At 40.0% G+C, this 21,762-nt stretch overlaps 1 protein-coding gene across 3 annotated transcripts in view; it reads right to left on the reverse strand.

The window, feature by feature from the left end:
* Nucleotides 1-21,762, reverse strand: part of LAMA3 (laminin subunit alpha 3) — a 111,354-nt gene that overhangs the window by 83,983 nt on the left and 5,609 nt on the right. For all 3 annotated transcript variants that reach the window (XM_042029749.1, XM_042029760.1, XM_042029739.1), the window contains exons 2-7: nt 20,328-20,480; nt 6,635-6,752; nt 5,909-6,027; nt 4,202-4,372; nt 3,063-3,160; nt 1,482-1,597 (exon numbers count right to left, since the gene is read on the reverse strand). In XM_042029749.1, coding sequence (XP_041885683.1) covers nt 1,482-1,597; nt 3,063-3,160; nt 4,202-4,372; nt 5,909-6,027; nt 6,635-6,752; nt 20,328-20,480 — 775 coding nt within the window. The remainder of the gene's footprint in view (nt 1-1,481; nt 1,598-3,062; nt 3,161-4,201; nt 4,373-5,908; nt 6,028-6,634; nt 6,753-20,327; nt 20,481-21,762) is intronic.

Here is a 21,762-nt window from a genome sequence, read left to right on the forward strand (position 1 = left end):
GGAATAGAACCCCCTTCTACCTGATCAAACACCTTTTCACCACTTCGGGCCATTTGCTGATCCATACGTACTGGGAAGCTCACAGCCAAATGTTGGGCTGATCCCTATAAGCTCCCACCAACCTCTTTCAAGCAGTTTCTCTCAAGGAACCTCAGGCTTCTGGAAAGATGAACAAGATTGCTTTAATTCCCTCACTCCTGACTGCCAGCAAAAGAAGCCTGCACCTGGCAAACGCTCTCAACAAATCACCTCAAACTGCTAGGAGCAATCCATACTAAAAAGGAAATTTTTTCAGCGTTAGTTAGAAACGAAGTGGTTTTGGCTCAGAATCTTATAGATGATCCTCTATAAACTCATTCTTCAAAAAACATGACATTATTTATGCTCTTTGTCTACCTCTTTTCTGGCAGAAAATGTTTTCCTTTCAAAGAGGGGTACTTAAATGGGGTTTCAAATATTGTTCAAAAAATTGTGTCCCAACATGCCTGCCTCCTATCAAACATTTTAATCACACACAACCTCCCTCCCGCATCCCAAGTCATAGTACTGCAGTTTTAATTAAACAAGCCATCTCTTTATTCCTCAGACTAATTATATAGGTCCATCTCTTCGGCTTTCAGGTAAGGTTCTCCTGTTACCAGTTTGTACCCACTGGCTGTGCTACTCTCAGGAAAGGCAGACGAGAAAAATAAATTGGGCCAGACACAAAGGAAATGGCTGTGCACAGAGATGGCAACCACCCTACCTGGTTTCTGTCTGGGGGATGCAAAACACCCATGTGTGACAGTACACACCCATCACCAAAAGAGGGTCCATGCTGTCACTTTCTTTAACAAAATAATGAAACACAGGGGAACTGGGAGAAAGGCAAATGAATGGGCTTCTCCAGCTTGACTAGTCAGTCTGTAGGGATATCATACCCCAAACTCCCAAATACAAGGATGGGAAGAGGTACAAGTGTGGAATCACCAGGATTCCCCACCAGGAACACCTTTGTGCCACTGACATATGGTCAGTGAGGGGCAACTCAGCCTGAGAAGGGAGGGTCAGCTCAAGCACCTGTAAGCAGTGGCAGCCTCAAGCAACATCTCTGCAACCTGAACACCAAGAGGCAGGGTAATGGAAAGGAATATGCTGGAGTTGTAAAGGTGCCTATAGTCTCTGCTCTGCTTGGAAAGCCATAGCCTGTCAGCAGACAGCTGTGACTGGGGAGGGATGTTGACTCAATGTTCTACAAAAAGTCTTCCACTTTTCTCATGTCATATTCTCACACAAATTAGTATTTTCACTGTTTAATAAGAAAGAAGAACATAAATAATATTCACTGCATTTTTCCGTTTTCTGTATGGAAAGAATTTTCTCTATACAGAAAAAAAGGGTGTTAAAGCATGCTGGTTATGTTCCATGAACATGTGTGCTACAGCTAATTCCCACCCTCTTGTCAGTATCTCTTTTAACCCACCATCTTTTTGGCTACTCACGTTCACATATGTTTGTGCTCCCAGCTGTTGCAGGTTGCCACTGTTTCTGATTATATCCAGGGCAGCAGTGATCACAGGTTTCCCCACAAGTGTTATGCTGACATTCACACTGAAACCTACAGAAGTGAAAGCCTCTTAATAAAGCTGGGCTTTATTTTTTTTTTTTTTAAGTTTTTAAATAAAAAATAATTGGTTTTTTCTTCATTTTACTGCAGTACAAGACTTACACATTGTATGAAAAGGACAGGACATAAACCTCACATGTAAAGAAGTCAATCAGTAATACTAGAATGTTTTGGAATTTTCCTGAAATTCTTCAAGATTGACTACTTTAATCATGTGATTATGGGTTTATTACAACACATTACTTATAGAAAATGTTTATAATTGGATTCAACAGACTGGATTATGAAACTATTTTAGATTATTAAATCAAGTTGGTATACAATAGTTTAGGATGTATCTTGTTTCAGCTTCGTTCCAAGGCTCAAGCTTGTTGGCCTACAGTAATTAAAATATTTATCACCTTTAAACGCATGCCTTCATAATTTTTCCATTATGCTTTGTTTACAATAATTTTATCAGTGTTTTTAATAAACCAAGATCATAACTTGATCTTGTTATTTTTAAGACTGTGCACACTATTTACCAATGAAATTTAGGGCTGCTTTTGATTTATTTAGCTAAATAGCCTACTTAAAGGGCAGGCTCTAATTGCGGGCTAGGTCTTACCATCCTGCATAGTAACTGAATCCTGGGAGGAACAAAGACCTTGAGACTCAGGAGGCATTTTACAACATTCTTCTCTTATGTGTGTAGTCTAATAACACTGGGGCAGTAAGACTTTTGAGTATAACCATCCTATTTTCATACATTTCTCACCTTTTTTGCTTACTTTTCCCTAGCACAGACATCTGGAATGGAGGCACCTATCTCCCCCACTTACTCTTCATTCAAACACAACTGGAAATATTGCATTGTCCTGATAGAAGTTTGTTTTAATGCCATTATGGATAAGAGCAACAGATGATTTAAAGCAGGTTTTTAAAATATGTTTGAGACAGCCTGATAGCTGGTGAGCCAAGAAGACTGACCTAATTCCCTGTGAAATCAACGTGGAGGTCACGAACTTGACAGGGAAAGGGAATAGTTAATTCAGTTTGTTTTTATGTTTTTACAGTAATGATCTAAAGCTATTAGATCTTGCATGAGCTCAGTTAAAGTGCTCAATATCTCCATGAAGTTCACTGACCTTGTTCCTGAGTTGGACTTCTAATTCCTAATGTAAGAAGGTGATATCAAGTCATGTTTTCCAAAAAGAACTATGGGTTTCTAAGAAATTACTCAAGCTGCCAAACTTTTATGTCAATTAAAATGAAAAATCTAAGACTTTCTATTATTATATTTCACATACAATCGCTCTTGACAAGTTTTCTTGCCAACCATTAGCAGGTTCTATTTTTCTTTAAATATAAAGAAAAAAATCCTTGCACCACTACATATTTTGATAATATAAAAAGGTCATTTGAAAGCATTCATGTATTGTTTTTCTCAGATAAATGTCAGGCTCCATTTACTTACTGGTATTGGTTTTCAGCACTCTTTGGATTACATACTTCAGCATGGCCATGGCAAACACACCGACCACCAATACTGATGTCCTTTATACTGTAGTAATACTGTGGAACAAGCACAAGAAGTATGTATAGGTCTTTCCTCGCTTGCATTACATCAGAAATATGAACATCAGGTTTGCTAGACTTGGAAGGTCTCTACAACAAAAATCTGCACTCTCCTTTAGCAATTTAATAAAACACTTGAGATTTCATTCATCTAACCTACACCCCATGGCCAGGATAACACCAGAAGTTCCTTACACTAAAGCTGTGCTGCTTGCCAAGTGAACTGCATACTGCATTTACCTCTGCCTGTGAGCAACATCTTAAAATTTACTTAAGGCAATAAGGGCACTTGATGGGAGTGCTGTCAAATAACTGGAATAGCTTTATGTTTTTCAGTGCAGAAACCCTCACACACATTTGTGTGGTGCCTCACCCCAGGGTTTCCTCCAATTGTTACCAAATCTTCATTTTAAATGAAAAGGTTAAAAATAGCAGTACAATATGAAGTCTGAAATCTCTGTAAGTATATGAATTTCTGTGTGGTGTTCCCTGTATTTCCTTATATTTACCCACTGAATGGGAGTGGAACTTCGGCCTTCAAGCTCTTGGATAGCCCAAAATGCACTTAAAACACCTAGGCATCTCAAATGATTTGTGGAAAGAACTTTCAAGCACAGCCTTTGATTTCTGCTCCTTTGGAAACTCAGGCATTATTTTCTGAAAACGTTTGTGAATAAATATCAGAAAGTAGTGCCAAAAAAAGATGAAGAGATTTAGTTCCTCAGTTCTGCAAAAAGACAGTTCAGAATAATTTTGCTTTGGCTCTTTATAGCTCCCATGATGCACTCCACTTCCTTCCATATTAGAAAGCAGGGAATGAAAATGGTCTGTTACAAAATCATTAATCATTACTGCCCCTCCATAAATCCATAATGGCCCAGTTACCTTCATGTCTCAAACAAACCTGGAGAAAAATAGGGTCACTGCAAATTTCATTGTCAGGATATTGCAAGCTTAAAACATTCAGACCATTTTTTGGTGCCTAACATGCTGGGTATGATTGTTGAGTACATACATCTCAGTGACAAGAGTACTTACTCTACGAGTTACAGTGGGATCCCGTTGAGCTTTGGATATCAAGTGTCCAAGAAGAGTATTAGTTCTGAGAAAACGGAGACGGATGTTTGTTGCTTTTGTGAATTGCTGAAGACCAGGGGAATAAGTGAAGTTTCTTGCTCCTGGACGGCCATTTACCAAAGATACGACAATCTAACAAAGTAAGCACGCTCTTGTTAAAATATATCAACTGCAAGTGCCGATAGCAGCATAGAGCAGAATTAATAAAAGAATCCAAAAACTTACTATTGTTTCTGAACATATTTGCAGTAACAACTAGGCATTTCATACTGAAGTCAGGATATTGGGAAAAATAGTGTTGTTAGTCTTGGAGCCTCCTGTATTCTCATTATCCATATAGCACATTGGAAAAAAAAGCCTCTATCTGTTTTGAAAACAGTAGGTATAGCATGCAAAAACTACATTTTAATAGGAAAAAACAATAGGAATAGTTACAAGTAGTTATTTGAACAGTTGACAGTGTCAATGGAAGTTTAGCCTGATTAAAAACATCAGATTTTGGCTCTTTCCCAAGGCACATTTATTTTTGGGTCAAGGCATAAACATTCCTGGAAAATATTATTGTTACCAGGTCCAGTACCTGCGAGCATTTTAATGGTCTTCTGGAAGAAAGTACACAGTGTTGCTTTAGAAAATCCCCTCACATGAAAGCAGGTTTGTCTGACTTCCAAAACAAGGGATCCAATACTTTTTTATTTTTTAAAGAAACAGCTGCCAGCAGCTCAGCAATCATGAATCTCTACTGAATAAACAACCTAGTTTGTATGTACAGGGCTCAGTAAAAGACTTTGTTTATAACCATTCAGATAACAGATTTCTACTTTCAAATGGCTCCTATACTCTGAAGCACGTAACAAGGCTATGATGACTGTTCCAACTGCAGCACAATTCCTTCAGGAAAAGTCATAAAGCATGTAACAGGGAATGGCACCAGCAGTGTTCTTCTGTGGAAATTATTCTTTACAATATCTGATTAGGAAAATTTTACAGACACATTAACAAATAAGTTCTATTTTAATATGAAACCACAGATCCATCTGCTCAAAACTCTGAATAACTCTTGAGGAGTTCAGATCTGAATTCTAACCACATCAGGCATAAAAGCAGAATGCCAGGAGGAGCCATCAGCACATCCAGGAGTTTAACATTCATTCAAGTAATACAAGCCACAGCTCTGCCTAGAAAGGAACAATGGCTAAAATCAAAGCAATGTTTTCCAAATACTTGTATTATATTATAAACATGTAGCTTTCTTATATAGAGAGAGAGTTTTTTTTTTTTTAACAGCTACTTATTCTTGAATGGTAAATATCTGTTTCTACAGCCTTTACTCACATGAGCAATTCTGATGCACCAAGTTTTGCCATGCAAATTGGAAGTATTCAGAAAATGCAGTCAACACCTTCGAATGCACATGGCTACAGTGAGGTACATAAATTATGGTAACTATAAACACAGGCTGCTCTGAGTAGCCCCTACCCCCATAGGGAATGATGAAAATTAGGAGGAGTCAGGTCACCCTCCCAAAATATCGCTTAGGTTTAGATTATGGACTTACTGATAGAGACTTAAGCAGTCATAGATAAAAAATTACTTCCAACAAACTTCTGAAACCAATGCTGTTTGTTTGCCTCCAGCATCACACATTGCTTTCCTAAAAGCACTTACCTCTCCATTTTCAAGAGGCAGAATGCGAGAGTACTCTGTGGTGCACAGGACATCGCTGTCCCTCCTCACAGGAAGATTTGCTTCCTTTCCAAAGCGCTCCAAGCAATCTGCTTTTGAGTCTAGCCAAGCAAGAATAAAATTCATTTTATGTGTGAAAATAAGACCTATTGTTCTAATTTAAATTAACAGAGAAGTATCCCCTGTGCTTTCAGGTAAATTGTCCCCATAATAGAGTAGTAACTGTGATTGTGTCACTCAGCACAGAAAAACCAACATACCTCAAAACAATAATCTCTCTTCCTAATCAATTCCTGACAAGACATGGCACAATATTTCTCATATTATCACAAAGAAAAGCTATATAGGTACTCCAGGATTTTGCATTTGTATTTCACTGATTTTTGCAAGAAACTCCAGGGTCCTATGGGATGAAGGACACTGAAGTTCTGACATACCCAAAAAACAAGTCAGACAAAACAACTCAAAAATTCCCAAGAGAGAGAAAAATATTCACATGCTGAATTATGTTTTCAAGGTATCATACTCATACACTCTTACCACTAATTTATTGTTGCTAAATAAGAAAGGAGAAATGTATTTAACGCTCACTGTCTTCTCTGCAGGTGAAATCTTCAGCAAACACCATGGTTTGATTTTGCTGCTACTGAGGAAATGATTAAAGAAACCTGTCCACAAAAGAGCAATGACACAAGGATTGATACTTACAAGCAAAATATTGCCAGGGAGTGTAAGTTGTTCCAAAGTCCACTGATCTTTCCAAGACCCAGAGATCTGGACGAGGAGAATTTGCAAACTTGATAAGGATATAGGCAACATGGAAGAGCTGGTAACAGAATATACACAGATCTTGTCAGGAGCTTTATTTGAACTCTATAAAAGCATGGCAATAATAAAAATAATGCAAATAAACACTTTTTCTTTAGTGTACAAGGAGAAGGTTATTCTCAGCAGTTTCTTTCCCACGAAGATAAGAGGCCACATTCTCAGCTGGCTACTTCACCTGGCAACGTGTTCAAGAACATTAAGACATTAAGAGTTTAATCTGGCTTCTTTAGGTGCTCATTGTGTATCACACAGAGAGCTCCCAAACACTAGAGAAAAAATGGATCTTACAAGACAGGAAGTCTTACTGTAAGCCTCTTGGGATAGTCCATGTCATAAAAACCAGAACATCAATAAAAATTACCTTTACACAAAAAGCTTAACATGGATTGATTTTAAAGGTCATTTTAAATGTAAACAACCACGACATGGATGGGAGCCGTCAATAAAAGTGAACCAATATTGAGGTACACTTAATATTCAAATGAAGCTGCACTGGAATTTCCCATTCAACAGCCTCAACTGAGAATCATCTGCTGGCAGGAGATGCTCACTTTGATGGGGGAGACAAGGAGTTGCAGTCAGCATTTTGTCAAGTAACTGCTGCCAGAGCCCCCACATCAAATACACCTAAACAGTTTATCTTTGCTCATACCTCACAAATGTCATAACCCTGAAGCTAATACTTTGCAAAGTTTATAAGACTCCAAACTACAAGTGCTTACAAGCTCTCAACCATGAACTGGGAACAGCATCTTTTGGTATGCCTGACCCATTCAGTTGTCAGCTAGGAACAATTCAATAGCTGTCACACCAACTGGGACCACCAAGAGGCAGGTGCAAATGGTGAACAGTGCAGTGAAGCAGATCCCTGGAAATATTTGTTCCTAACCAGCACTGCACATGACAATCCCATGGATACATGCAGCCTCCATCCTCACACATCTATTTCAGACATCAGCTTCTGAATATCTGCATACTGTATTCACAGTAGAGAGTAAAACCTTCTCATGGAGAAATGGGAGGAATTCAGGGACTTCATGGAGTAAGTCATGAAGTCTCATGATAATACCTCACATCTCAGAAGAAAACAAAATGAAACTTTTTTGTTGTGCGTTCATTTAATGCAGTATGTACAACTGCTCTCCAGGGCAAGCCCCTGTTCTACACACACCAAGGCATCACTGCAGCAGGTATTGTACCTTGCAACCTATTTCAGAAACTTTACTTTGCTGAATGTTGCTAACTTAGGTCAGTGCAGAGAGAACCAGGAGGAAAAATAACCCAACTCTTCCATCAGTGTTGAAATTTACCCTGCTATTTAACACAGCCTGACAAGCATCAGCTTCACCTCCTGAGATACTGAATTAGGTACCTCAACAACCAGACATTATCTCCACAGGAAAAACTACTTACTTGGCAACAATACCGAGCACAGTAAGTGGCAGCCATTCTGTTGACAGATGCAAATGGCATGAACCATGGCAGAACCCAAAACTGTGCTCAATGACTGCGTAGGTGGAGTAATGCCCTCAAATTACTGATTTTAGCCATTGTCAGAAATAGGTGAATACTCTGAGGACAATGGCAAGATCTGCTCTTTCTGAGTTTCTGATACTCCTTGCCTGAGTAACTTCTGCTACTTCACAGTCAGGTTTCAGAATAGAGCTATTGGCCATACAGACAATACATGTCATCTGGTATGGCCACTCAGTGCAAAGACTGGTATCCTCTAGGAAAGCATAATAGTTCTCAAACTCCTTAAAAAAAAAAAAGTGCTTCATTTTCTTGCTTTTGGTCAGCTGAATCTCTCAAGGGGCATTTACCTGTTCAAACCAGGTTTGCACTGGCAGGCAACATTAGCAGTCTTTCTTCCCCTGTGTCTTAAGATCTTTGGGAGTCCCATCTTGACATGCACGTTAGCAAGTGCAGATAACACTCTGTGTTGACTGATACAGATTTAACCAAGACAAGTGGTTTAGAAAGCTCAAGAAGAAATTAAGGAAGCATATAGACAGTGTCCTGCCTTTTCCACTGCTTGTAGTCACATTGTGGAATGATTACAACGACCTTATATCTACTCTTCAAAAATGTCTATTATATCAGGAACTCTGCAAGTCTGCTAATGCTTAAAGAACTGCCACTCAGCACCACTCCTAGCGTATTTCCATGCAGATCAAAAAAATGGAAGGGAAAAAAAAAGTATGGCAACTTCACAGTACTGTTACATATGAAAAGTTTCAATTCACGTGATGCTCTCCTTACATCTCACGGTTTGAAATACTGCTCAGGTTTATACTGGCACATTCAGAAAGGCAAAAGGGACAGATCTGATAACAATTTAGTGTTAATTAATGACAGCATATCACCAAAACATAGTCACCAAGCCTATCATCTCCTGCTTCTGACTTTGCATGAGTGCCTATGATTTGATCTTGACCTGGATCAAGGATGCAAAATGGTACTTGAACATCCAAACTTCGACTAAGATTAAATACTGACCAAGTTGATGAGTGGTCACTCTCCAGATCTGATGAGACAACTACAGAAGAAAAATAATCCTTGGTTTAGCAAATAAATCCTAGCTGAAGGTAAAAGAGTAACCTTGCTGAAATAAGACCTAGAAAAGCAACCACTAAAGCCAATTTTAATCACATATTCTAAGCTGGCATTTCACTTCTTTAAATCTTGATCCTGACCTAAAACTTACCCTGAAAAAAAGGCAGACTAAACTCAAAGCAATGTTTTCCTTCAGCCACTCAGTTTTGAGAAAAAAAAGGAAGTGCCCTAATTTTTGAAAAAATGTTTATTTGGTTGGTTTTAAGCCAAATTTGTTTCATTAAAAATCCAACCATCTCTCAAAAGGAATGTTAAAACTGTAAGTAAGCATTTTGATACAATTATATAATGGTAAAAAAAATTTCACAAAAAATCCCAGAAATACATCTTAATCAAAACTCTTGAGCATTTTCTTGTATGAATAAAGAACTGAATTTAAAAGTGGAAACAGCATTTCGTTTCCAGTAATGGAAACAATGCACTCTGGAAATGCATGCTTGAAAGAGGAGTGAAATGCTTGAAAGAGTAAGTGTCGAACATCATACCCTATGGGGAGTTGTAAGAGAGAATTAGGTTGTGAGCTATAAAACCTGCCAGCAGAGGCACATGGCAGCACAAAGAGGTTTGTCTCGACCAGACCCTGGGGGGAGGAGGTGACACAGGGCAGACCCCTACAGAGAGGAGCCTGCCGGGAGCTGACAGACCAGTGAACAGCGAGTGATCATCCCATAGAAGGACATTGAGGAAGTGTGTTGCTGATGTGGCAACATGGCATAGGTCACGCCATGTAAGGAAATACTGTGCCTCAGAAAAGTGTATAAAACCAACTCACTCCTTTGAATAAAAGATTCAGATTCCCTGCCGGTCTGTGTCCGTCATTCAATTGCCGACAAATGGTGCCCCGTGTGAGGAATTTATTATACACCTACCTGTGTGTCTGTTGGTAAGCCCTGTGGGACCTGAAGTGCTGCTGCAAGAAGCAGGAACGCTGGCCAGCAAATAATCCCTACAAATTGTAGGTGAGCCATGGGGGATGTAGGGGATGGAGTATTCCAGGAACACAACGTCCCAGAGACATCAAAATGGATTTTAAAGAAATGCGGCAGGAAAGTTGAGTCTACAGATTTGAACAGACTCTTGCTCTGGGCAAAAGACTGTGATTCAACTTTAGATAGTACCAATATTTTTGATCCTCGGACACAGGATGCTTTAGACGCATTATGGAACCGAGTTACGCAAGGCAGCACTGACGGAGCTTTTGTGTCCGTGGAGGACAGTGTGCAAAGCAGTCACAGTGCAGGCGGCACCCAGAGACCGGACAAAGAAAGATGCTTGTGCCACCGCAGCAGCTGTGCTGAGCCCTTCTGCGCTGCCAGCAAGCGACCGTAAGTCTGTCGGGGCAGTGGGAAGAGAACCAGAAGATGTCCCCTCGTCCTGTTTGACCCTGGAGGGAAGCCAGATGGTACCATAGAAAAGCACATGCCGCCCCATGCTGTGTGGCATCAGCTGGAGCTGGGTTGCGGCGAATGGCTGGAGCCAGGGGGGAGCGTGTTCCCTCTCTGTTTGCCTTCTGAGGGAGTGCAGTGGCAGTGGCAGCCGTGGTGAGGGGAGAGCGTGTGGCACCGCGAGGGCGCGGCGCTGGCAAGCATCCGTGCCGGCAAGCACATGGCAAAGCTGTGCCGTGGCGGCGAGCGCATCGTGGCGAGCGCATGGCAAAGCCGTGCCGTGCTGGCAAGCACATAGCAGCGAGTGCATGGCAAAGCCGTGCCACGGCCGCGCCTGGTGGCCGCCCCCATGCCACGGACAAGCAGGATCAGTGGTGCTGGAGGCTGGCGGGGGCGCATGGCAGGGCCCACGGGCGGCTCTCTGCATGTGAGAGATGCAGAGACAGGCCGGCAGACCTCTGCTGGCCGCCTGACCTGTGCGGGCGCCAGACGCGCATGGCCGGGGAGACCCACACGGCCGGCTGGACTCGAGCCGCTACAGCTGGGCTCCCGTCTCCTGCCCCTTCCTCGGGCTGTGGGAGCTGCAGCATACAGCATTTGCACCAGCTTGTGCAGGAATGGCTGCAGACTACGCATGTCGTTCCTGCAGCTGGTCCATAGAACTCTGTTTTTGTTATTCAAAATGTTACCACAATCCTAGACTCTATCTCCAAGACTGCTTTTTTACCACACCACCTTGTAATACCCTGCATTGTTCTGAGTGCTTTCTGTGATAGATAATAATTACAATTTGTAAACTATTTCTTTAAGCAAGAATTAAGTTTGTTAGCTTTTAAAACCTCTTAGAGAGTTCATGTTAATATAATTGTAATTTTCCAAGGCCTAGATTTATATACATTCTGAGAAACAATGAAGTATTTAAGCAGTTAATGATATTAACTTGCTTATTTTTACTTGGTGCGCACTTGTTGTTGTATTTGATGTATTATTTCACTGTTCATAGTAAGAAAACTGCATGTTATGTTTCACATTTTCTTAAACTTGGTAAGTTAAAAAATGTTCATGTTACATATTGTTAGAACAGAAAACGGGGAATGCACAGATGGGGTGTGCCCCTGGCAAAAGACTGTAAAGAAGCTTATATGTTCTTAATTTTTCAACTGCATTCAAAACGATCACAAGATATTAATAAAGCTTTTAAGCAATTTTATACGTATTTGAGGGAAACCTCAGTCACAGCTTGAGGCTCTGGCCAAGCCCTAGCCCTGGCTGACTAGGGAATTATACCATCAAACCCAAGTGTTTCTGCCCTAAAAGTGTAATCAAGTCATTTTGACTTGCTAATTTGATTTTACAAAAGCTGGACCCTCTTTCAAAGTAAACTTGAAAGTCTTGCCTGGGAAAGACTTTCTAAGTCTTCACTATGAAACAGGACCTTCCAGCAGTTGCAGACTCTGAGTGATGGTAAAAGTTTTAGACTACTTTACATTGTTTCTCAAAGTTCTATCTGTTCAATCACTGCCATAATTCTTATTTGTATAAAACAGAAAAGGGGGAATTACGGGGAATTATAAGAGAGAATTGGGTTGTGAGCTGTAAACCCTGCCTGCAGAGGCACATGGCGGCACAAAGGAGCACATGGCAGCACAGAGAAGCTTGTCTCCTCCGGACCCTGGGGAGAGGAGGTGACACAGGGCAGACCCCTACAGAGAGGAGCCTGCCGGGAGCTGACAGACCAGTGAACAGTGAGTTCACCCCATAGAAGGACATTGAGGAAGTGTGTTGCTGATGTGGCAACACAGGATAGGTCACACCATGTAAGGAAATGCTGTGCCTCAGAAAAGTGTATAAAACCAGCTCACTCCTTTGAATAAATGATTCAGATTCCCTGCCAATCTATGTCTGTCATTCAATTGCCAACAATATTCTGCTGTAATCCAGCCATGTAGGTCAAACCTGATGGATTGTCAACAGCTGGAATTTAACCAGTTCCACATTAATCGGACTACTTCCTCTTCACTCAGGTTTGTTCAGATTTGAAATGTTTTTGCAGCCAATGGCCTAATAGATTCACAAACACCCAGAAAAGGTTTTTAAAAATCATTCAGTCGAATGAGAAAAATGCCCTCCTCATCTCAGAATGACAATTAAAATTCAGTGTTATAAACTAACAGTATTACATTATAAAGAGAGACATTTCTATAAAAGCTCTTTCAGGCGAACTTAAGATGATATTAAAAGAGGGCATTTCAATTGATTGGGAGTTACACTGTACCATTATTGTTAATGATACAATATTCATGATCTCTAACAACATGCACACATTTATTTTAAACCAACAGAAAGAAAACACCATAACCCATCCCATTCTCAGGAGAACACTAGAATATTAGTTTAAAATGTTTTCTCTATTTTCTCCCTAAAAGTTTAAACAACTCTTTACACAGAGATATTTCCAATATTTGGTTGAATCCTAGAAAGCATTAAAAAATGGATAAAAGTTAGATATGCATATATAAAGGCATAGCACATTTTCCTCTGTTCCTGAAACCATAAACTCAAACCAGAATACTAAAACACTGAAATGACTTGTTAGATGAGTGCTGGACATAAACTAGCACAGAAGAAAAACACACTATGTTCTAAACAATCAGTATGTTGTGTGCTGCTTCTGTAGGAAAAGGCTGTTCTTCCTTTTTGGCTCATGAAGAATAAAAAGTCCTGGAATGTGGCAGTAACAAGAACCCAACTAAATCCAGGTAGACCATCTATCTGAGACATTCTACAGATCTCCAGATGCGCTCAAAAAGATACCACAGCAATCTTTCTTCATGTAATCTGAATCTGTTTCAGCAGGATGAAATTTCCTCAGACTGTTACTAACAGATACAGCTGCACCACCAAAACTTCCCTCAGCATGGTATGGTTGTTCTTGCACGTTTCTTTCCTTGTCTTGAATAACGTGGTTGGTGTTGCGGATTGCTCAGAAGAGACAGAAATCTGATATGATTCAGTACACAAACTAAACTTCTCACAGGGGGAACTGATGCAGGAGAGGGATTCCAGGAAGTGTGAACTGTGCATAGCACCGGCTCCAGAACACACCTTAGTGCCACTCACTGCATAGGATTGGCGTGTGCATGCCCATTGGTTTTTAAACCAATTTTTTTTTTTTGGTGTAATGAAGCCTTAAGATCTTGAACACTGTCTCCTCTCAGAGAGCCACAAAAACATCCCTATTCAAATGAAATAAAAATCTCATGTACTCTGGTCAAAATAAAGGCTTTGATTTCTTGATTTTGCAAAGAGGGAAGCGGTCCTTTTATTCAAACATCTCAGTAGGACTTGAGGCACCCTTGCAGATCCAGGTACTGTATAAAAAAATCCTGCCAGTCAGTATTCATCAATTCCCAGCAATGTATTTTGTAACATAAATTGTAATACAAAAAAATGCCAACCAGAGTGAGCCGACCCAGCATTTCTGGAGCTGCCAGCTACTCTTCTGGGTATGTGGAAAAATAGGTGTAGCAGAGGTGAAGAGAAAATCCTGTGTGGGTAGTACCTGAGAGGCCTCAGACCTCTTGAGTGTGTTCCATCCAGCTTAACTGAGTACACATATACACAGCAAGGCCTACACTGCATAAACAGTGACAGTGACTGCAAAGGCTCTCACTGCACAGCATGCTGAAGTCATTCCTTGTGTGCCAGCTTCCAGTCTGGGGAGTAGCAGCCAGGAATAAGCACAGGATTTTCAACATTTTTCAGTTATCACTGTCCATGTTCTATTCACATCACACTTTCCTTTAACCAGCCACTGATGCTGAAGAGTGTGTTCAGTTAGGTAAGTCAGTGCCTGTGAATAGGCTTCACAGACACATCTGGAGATCTTTTCTCTATCCCAGCTGATGGCAGGACCAGAATAGAGAAGCTCTCTCCATACATTTCACGGGAAGTACTCTAGAAGGGAGAACTACTTCCAGAAATGAAAAGGTAGTCCATTCTCCACATTCAACCAGTCCTTGGTCTTCTTGCCAAGGCTGCAGGCAAATACATCAATGACTCTCGATTATTTTCCTGAAATTTCTTGTGCAGCCACTTTTCCATTAGGATTTGGACAAAAACCAACTCAATGCTCATAACTATTTCTTACATATGGCCTATTTCTTCACAGAACACTGAAGCTATTCATATGGAAAAGGATTTGTATGATTCAGCCCTCAGTTGCCCAGAAGATAAATGTCCCCTTATGAGGGCTGCAGTCCAAAGTAAAAGGAACACAGTAGACTATCAGCACTGGAAGGAACCCCAGGGAAGTGCAAAGGATTGGAGGCAACCATCAGAGGTTCTGCTTTTACCACATTGGGTTGAAAGTGAGGTATTTAGAACAACATATCACAAAATTAAAGTAACATGTAGGAATGAGTATGGAAAGGAAAATGGGGAAAGCAGAAGTACAGACATGGAGGGAGGGAAGTGAGATCAATGAGCGGGAACCAAGACCTTCCTAAAGGAAGAGCCAGAGGAAGATGGAGTCAGGAAAGCAAAAGAGAAAAGATTTGTGAGGTTTTGTTCCTGTATATTTTCAGAATAATATCAAATTAGTATCAAAAATGCATTTTAAAACCAATGACATGCATCTACTAGTGCAAACATGAGGGAAAAATGCTGAGCCATTGAAAAGGTCTTTAATTAAATCTTTAAGAAAACACAACATGTTGACTACAACTTAAAAGAAAACATGAGCAAGAAAGAACATATTTTAAGGTATTTTCTTTATTAAGACTGGTAGCTCAACTCTGAATGAGTTGCTTGTAGTGTGACTGAGGAATAAATGGAACACGCATTACCTGATACAACTTTTAGAAGATTCCATCAGACAGGTGCTACTTCATCAGCTGAAGTTGTGTAACTCTAGAGTTCACAACTAGATGCACCTTCTTGTGGTATGAGCCAAAACTCACAACTAACTTCAAAGCATACTGTTCTGTGACATGATCCCAAATCAGCTTCCTGCACCAACTGAAATACTCAGAACCAGAGTTCTCTAATAAGAAGGAACACCTCTGTGCTGTTAGCATCCCCATTTTTGTTTACTGTAGGGACAATATTGCACCTTCCCCAAACTTAGAAGGCCCTTTTCTCCCCAGTGTGAACCAAAACAGCAGAGATGGGCTCAGTGCTGCTGTTGATGCAGAGCTGTGCAGGGGTTCCAGAGAAAAGGCTTTGTCTCACTGCAGGTACAGCTCTGTAGCACTGCAGAAGCCTTGTGCAGTGGTTCTCATGCCCTAATCTGTAGGACTTCCCAGTGTTATTATAGAGGTTATGCAACTTCAGGCTAGAGCTGGGTCTCATTTCAGGGTCAGTGATAACACAAAGTCTTCAAAAGCCAAGCACCATGAGTGCAATGACTATTTTTGGGAGCCCATTTCAATGCAGCTTGTGACAAATCTCCCACCACCTTGAGAGTTTCTCCCTACAGAAGAAGTGAGCACAGGACACTTTATATTTTACAGAATGACACTTAAATTAACTGTAACTTCAGAAACATTTGAAGTTACCATGTGAGTCTTTTGTAAGTTAAGAACAATTGGTTTTAGTTCCCAACAATTAGCCAAAGCTGAGTAATATTCTGAACAACAAATATTGTTTGTAAATCAAAGGATTGCTACCAAATGTAAAAATTAGACCTCTACCATATCAAAGCAACTCAGAAGATTTGCCAAACTGTAAGGCTATTTACAAAATGTTTATACGCTTTTACTGGTAGAAAGCATAAAAGCATGAATTCCTCCACAGGCCACACCACTTATCTTAAATTTATGGTTGAGTTGCCCTCCCTCCATAATAAAAGTACTAATTTGGACATGGCATTCCACTGTGTACCTTTAATTTACAACAGTGACTAATAATATTGCTACAATAAAACTATCCAACATATTAGTGCACAAGACTTCACTGAATCTGAGTCTTTCAGCACTATATTAAAAAGCACAGTGAAAAAAAAATTATACATAACTGAAAGCCACAATAAAATATATGGGCTATGCTTCTTTGAACTACTTTTTGTAGTTGGACATTTCTTTTTCATCATACGCTACCCTGCTATCCTGAACTTTCATTTCTTCTGAAGAGAGAGTTCAGAAAAATACCCGGGGGAGTATTACTGTAATATCTGCTGAGCAATAAGCAAGCCAAAGATGAGGACACACCTGCTGAAATTAGGCAATCCAAAGAGTCAGGGGAAGGGCAGTGAAATTCAGTCAGACATTCTGGATTCAGAAGTTTAAAATATGTTGAAAACTACATTGGGAAAAAAACATAACCAATTAGAGAAATAATCGAGATTTCACTTGATCCAAATATTTCAAACAAGTCAGGAACAGCCACAGTGTAAGCAGGTATGTTAACAGAATGGAGAGACTGCCTCAGGGATCAACATTGTAATTGTTATTCAGAACGACTGTGATTGATTAGAAATGTAACTATAGTACAGAAAGTCAGAAAGGGAAGTAAAACAGGGCTTTTGCTTTAAGGTTTTTGCTTTTTCTCGTATTACTAAATACAGCAAAATGAGCATTCTTCTTGCAAACAGATTTAACAGCCTAAAGGCGTTTTGACTTTCAAAATCACCCTAGCCCTTGTGAAACAGAAGCAGCACCAGGTGGGTGTTCTGTTCCAACTCTGTTGTAGTGAGCACTAAAATTTCCACTGTGGTGCAACTATTCAATTAAATACTGTTGTGAGACCACGGTAAGAGGCTCCACTGGGACTCTGCTCTCAATCATAAAGATATAATGGCAGGAATGCAGAAAATTAAAAGCTTTTGACTTTGCACTATGTCCTGCTTCCTCTAATTGTGAATACTTGATGATCAGCTTACACTCAGTCATGGCTTTCCTGCACACATATGTACCTTACTCTTTGTCACGTTCTGCTTTTCCATATTTTGTTGGCAGAAAAAGAGCCTTGTATTAAAAAAAAACCCAAAATAATGAAAAAGGACAAATAATTAGTGAGGAAAACTACATCCCTGTTATTTTTTTAACATTATGGTATGTGGTTCTATAAAGTATTTAGACACAAATCTAACTTTAAGATTTTTTTTCCTTAAAACCCAAAACCTTCATCCCAGATCACTTGACGGAGGGGACTTGACAGGAACTGCACTCTGAAAAATTGTCTGACAATTACTAAGAAAGTCTGCATGACTAATACACACCAAGCTCTTAATATTTAGGACTTTAAAATAAGGTAAAGGTGAACTGGGGTCTCAGTGCTTACCTGTTCACCTGAGTAGACCTACTCTGTCACAGTACTTAATGTTCTTCTTCATTAGTAGTATTCTGTGCTACTGTATGAATTTGGGGGTAAAAATACCAGGCAAAATGTCAAAAGTGAATCTCAAGTTCGAACAAATCCTGAGGTTATGGTTTAACTGGATGAATGCAGATACAAAATAATGCCTGTGAAGTTGGAAAAAAAAAAATCACATGAATCCTACCAAACCCTCATCCATCCACCAGCTAAAATTATTCATTCCCGATCACAGGATATGGAGTCATTTTCACCTTTGTCTTGGATTTCCTTCATTTCCAAGAAAGGGGATTCAGAGTCACCTTTCCAGGTAGTACCAGAGTAATGAGAAACGCGCAACATCCCTCTAAGAAATTCTTTAATAACTACAGAAATCTTAGCACATAGCAGCTGATCTCCAAGGAGTCCCATAAGAAGAGGGCACGCAGTTCATATCCCTCCTCTCAAGGAAGGAGGTTTCTCAGAAGCTTACTCAGCACACAAAAAGGGTCTGTCAGTAGGTCCTCCAAAGAAGCTAACAAGTACACAGTCGGAAAAGAAGTTTAGCATGGCCTTTCTGCACTGCAGCTCTACTGGATACAGGAACACTGACTGAGGATATCCTCAAAATGAGAACCATTCCAGCCATGAGAGGAGCAAGACTATTAAAACCCCATGTAAGACAAGATGTAAAATAAGTTGCACCAGAATCCCCGACAAAATGGCAGGTAAGTCTCACAGAGAAATACTTTCTTAGTTATCCCCTACCTTGCTGTCAACTAAATTGAAGGTCTGCTCAAAAATAATCAGTCAATAAACAGTTACCACGGTCCAAAATATATATGCACATGTATACATATATTTTGCAGGCCCACACATATATTTATATGTGGGAGATCGGGGGTTCAGTCTGGACCGGGCATAGACGGACGGTGACGAGAGATCTCTGAAGTCAGATCTCGGAACATGCGGTTTATTGCAAAGGGCGGGGGTACAGGGGCACTGCTTAGAGCTGCAGCTGGCAGCTCTGAGCAGGCCCAAGAGAGCAAGAGAGTAAGCGGGTAAGTAAAGAAAGAGAGAGAGAGAGAGAGAATAAGAGTGAAGAAGTGAGAGAGAGTGTAGTAAGAGTGTGAGTAAGAGTGGAGAGTGTCTGAAGTTCTGGTTACAATACAATAAATCATCTTCTGTACTGAATATTCTAATTGTCACTAACCAATCTAATACAAGATACAAATCCTATAGCATTTACATACAGTCTATAAGAGTTCTTATATTACCATAGAGTGTTACATCTTAACTTCTAAAAACTACTTTTTGGACCCCTTCTGCTGAGCTAGTAGGGTCTGCTCTGACCCTTGGACCTGCCTGCAAGCAGAGGGTATTGTTCAATCAAGAGGGGATTACCTTCAGTCGGCCATACCATTGTTTTCCAGTTGTTCAGTAACTAAGACTTGGTATCTCAAAAGGTGGCTTTCATTTCGATGTCGCTTATAGTTTTCATATTCTCAAAATCTTTTGTCAGGCAATCATATTTATAATTATGGCTTTCCTGTTTCATCTTCCCCAACATTTATAAACACATGTTTTCATGAGGTGTGAACTTGCACAGTGTAACTAACTTCACTGGATCAGCACCCAACTTTGGCAGCTGAGAATCCATCCCTGTGACTTAAGAAATAGATACAGAGGCTTTACTCTTAGCTACTTGCCTATCACTTGCAGGGGAAATATGGGTGTTTGTGTTACTGTCTCATTACTAATTCACATTACACTGGTTTTGCTGTCTCTTTCCCTTTCAGATCACTTTATCAGTATTTTTCTGTTTATCTTGAAGATCTTGCTGGATGACAGAGAAACCAGAAGGACCCCTGAGGCAAAAACAGACTCCAAACATTATTCTCAAAATGTCTGCAAGCACAGCAATCATGAAGCCTCTCTCTCTGCCTTCATGGAAAAGGAGAACATGAAATGGAATCTAGAGCCCAAGTTTAAACTAAGGGGTCCCCCCTTGTAACCTCAGGTTAATGAGTTACAGCACCTGTGCAAGAAAGTACACCATCACTGTATCTGTCTGATGCCAAGAACCCCCATAATCAAAATTCCTAAAGGAAAGTAATCACTTTAATATAGCCATCTTGGTATAAAAATACAAGACATAAACCAGACAAAAAAGCAGTGATGTTAGAAGTTAAAACCATCAGCTCAAAAGCCCCTCCCAAATGCAAAGCATATGTATAAATGCAAATGTCCACACCTCACCCCACATCTCAGGCACTTACCTGCCCCAAATCTAAGGTGACATTGACTTCATTGTACTTCAAGCCCATGGAAAGAGGGGGACTTTGCCACCAGCGCTCCGTGCCATCAATGGCATTGGTTATCGGGTGAGCTTTGCTGGGATCAGCAGCATTGCAGTAATCACAGAACTGGCCCTGAAACACAGTAAATTAAAAACACGGTATCACACAAAATCTTATGCACTGATGACACATGTGGTTGTTAATTGAGATTCTGAATTAAGAGTGTTGACTAAAAATGGGGGTTAATTTTGTTCCTTTACATAGAACAATTTTTAATGTATGAATTATTCCCCATGCAATTAAATTACACACTTTTACACACTAACTTTTATGTAACAAACGAAAACTTCAGAAATCTCAATGAAGGAACTACAGTAAATCTTTATGAACTTATTCACACTTTGGTGAAATTACCTATATTACATCTACAGTGGTGTCTGCAGGAAATCTGCAGAGAATTAGTGAAACAACGATTCTTAGAACTGGATTAGGAACAACAAACAAATTATCCTCAATTCTTCTAAAATGTCGTGAAATAGCCACATATCCACATAGCCTGGTATAAATAAAACCATTTTAAAAAAAGCTCTGCTACTTGGCTATAAGCTTGGTATTAGAATTTTATAACACTGTTTTCATTTTGTTTCATGCTATTATAATACATTCTGAATCAGAGTTTTCTAAACAATATGTACTTGTGGAAAATGCAACAGATCCTACAGACCACTCCCTTCAAGCTCCCCTTTAAAGAATCCCATTGTATCTTCATTTCCAGAAGTTACTGCCCAATTTCCAGTCCACAACTAAAGCCACAATCCAGAGATGCCCTTTGAGAGTCTCTTAAGGTCTTTGTACAATAATGATGAATTCACTTCAGGAAATTTAATTGTCTTTTGATTTCATATCTTGGCTTGCCCCACAAACTATTTTTATCTCCAAGAAAATGCATTTTACAGTCTACTAAGATTAGTGCTGAACTGCTGAAATTAGTTATTAAGGGATCTTTTTAGTGTCCCATTCACTTCTTATTCCAATCATTAGGTGGAGATAATCAGTGAAAATGCTAAACTGTGCCAGGCACAGATCTTTGTAGAAAAATAACATTTTCATTGAATAGCAGTACACCCGCCATGGCCATGGCTGCTTCAGTAGGACAGCTGCTTAATCCATCAGTCTGTGAGGCGCTGACACTATGTTGGACTCCTGACTAAAATAAAGAGAATGGGGCAAATGTTACCTTATCAACTTAGCAGATTTCCATCAAAAGAATGTGACAATCTTTTGTTGTTTCCACATGGCATGAAGGACACTCCTGCCTTTTAAGAATTAACAGACTGCTATATAACTGCCGTTGTTTGGTTCCTCTCTCCTGTAAGACTAACCAGTGTAAAGTAACTGGAGCAATCATACTTGT

This window comes from Corvus kubaryi, unplaced genomic scaffold (assembly GCF_017639235.1).
Source record: "Corvus kubaryi isolate FWS band 111438036 unplaced genomic scaffold, C.kubaryi_AGA036_p1.0 132, whole genome shotgun sequence".
Classification (NCBI taxonomy): Eukaryota; Metazoa; Chordata; class Aves; order Passeriformes; family Corvidae; genus Corvus; species Corvus kubaryi.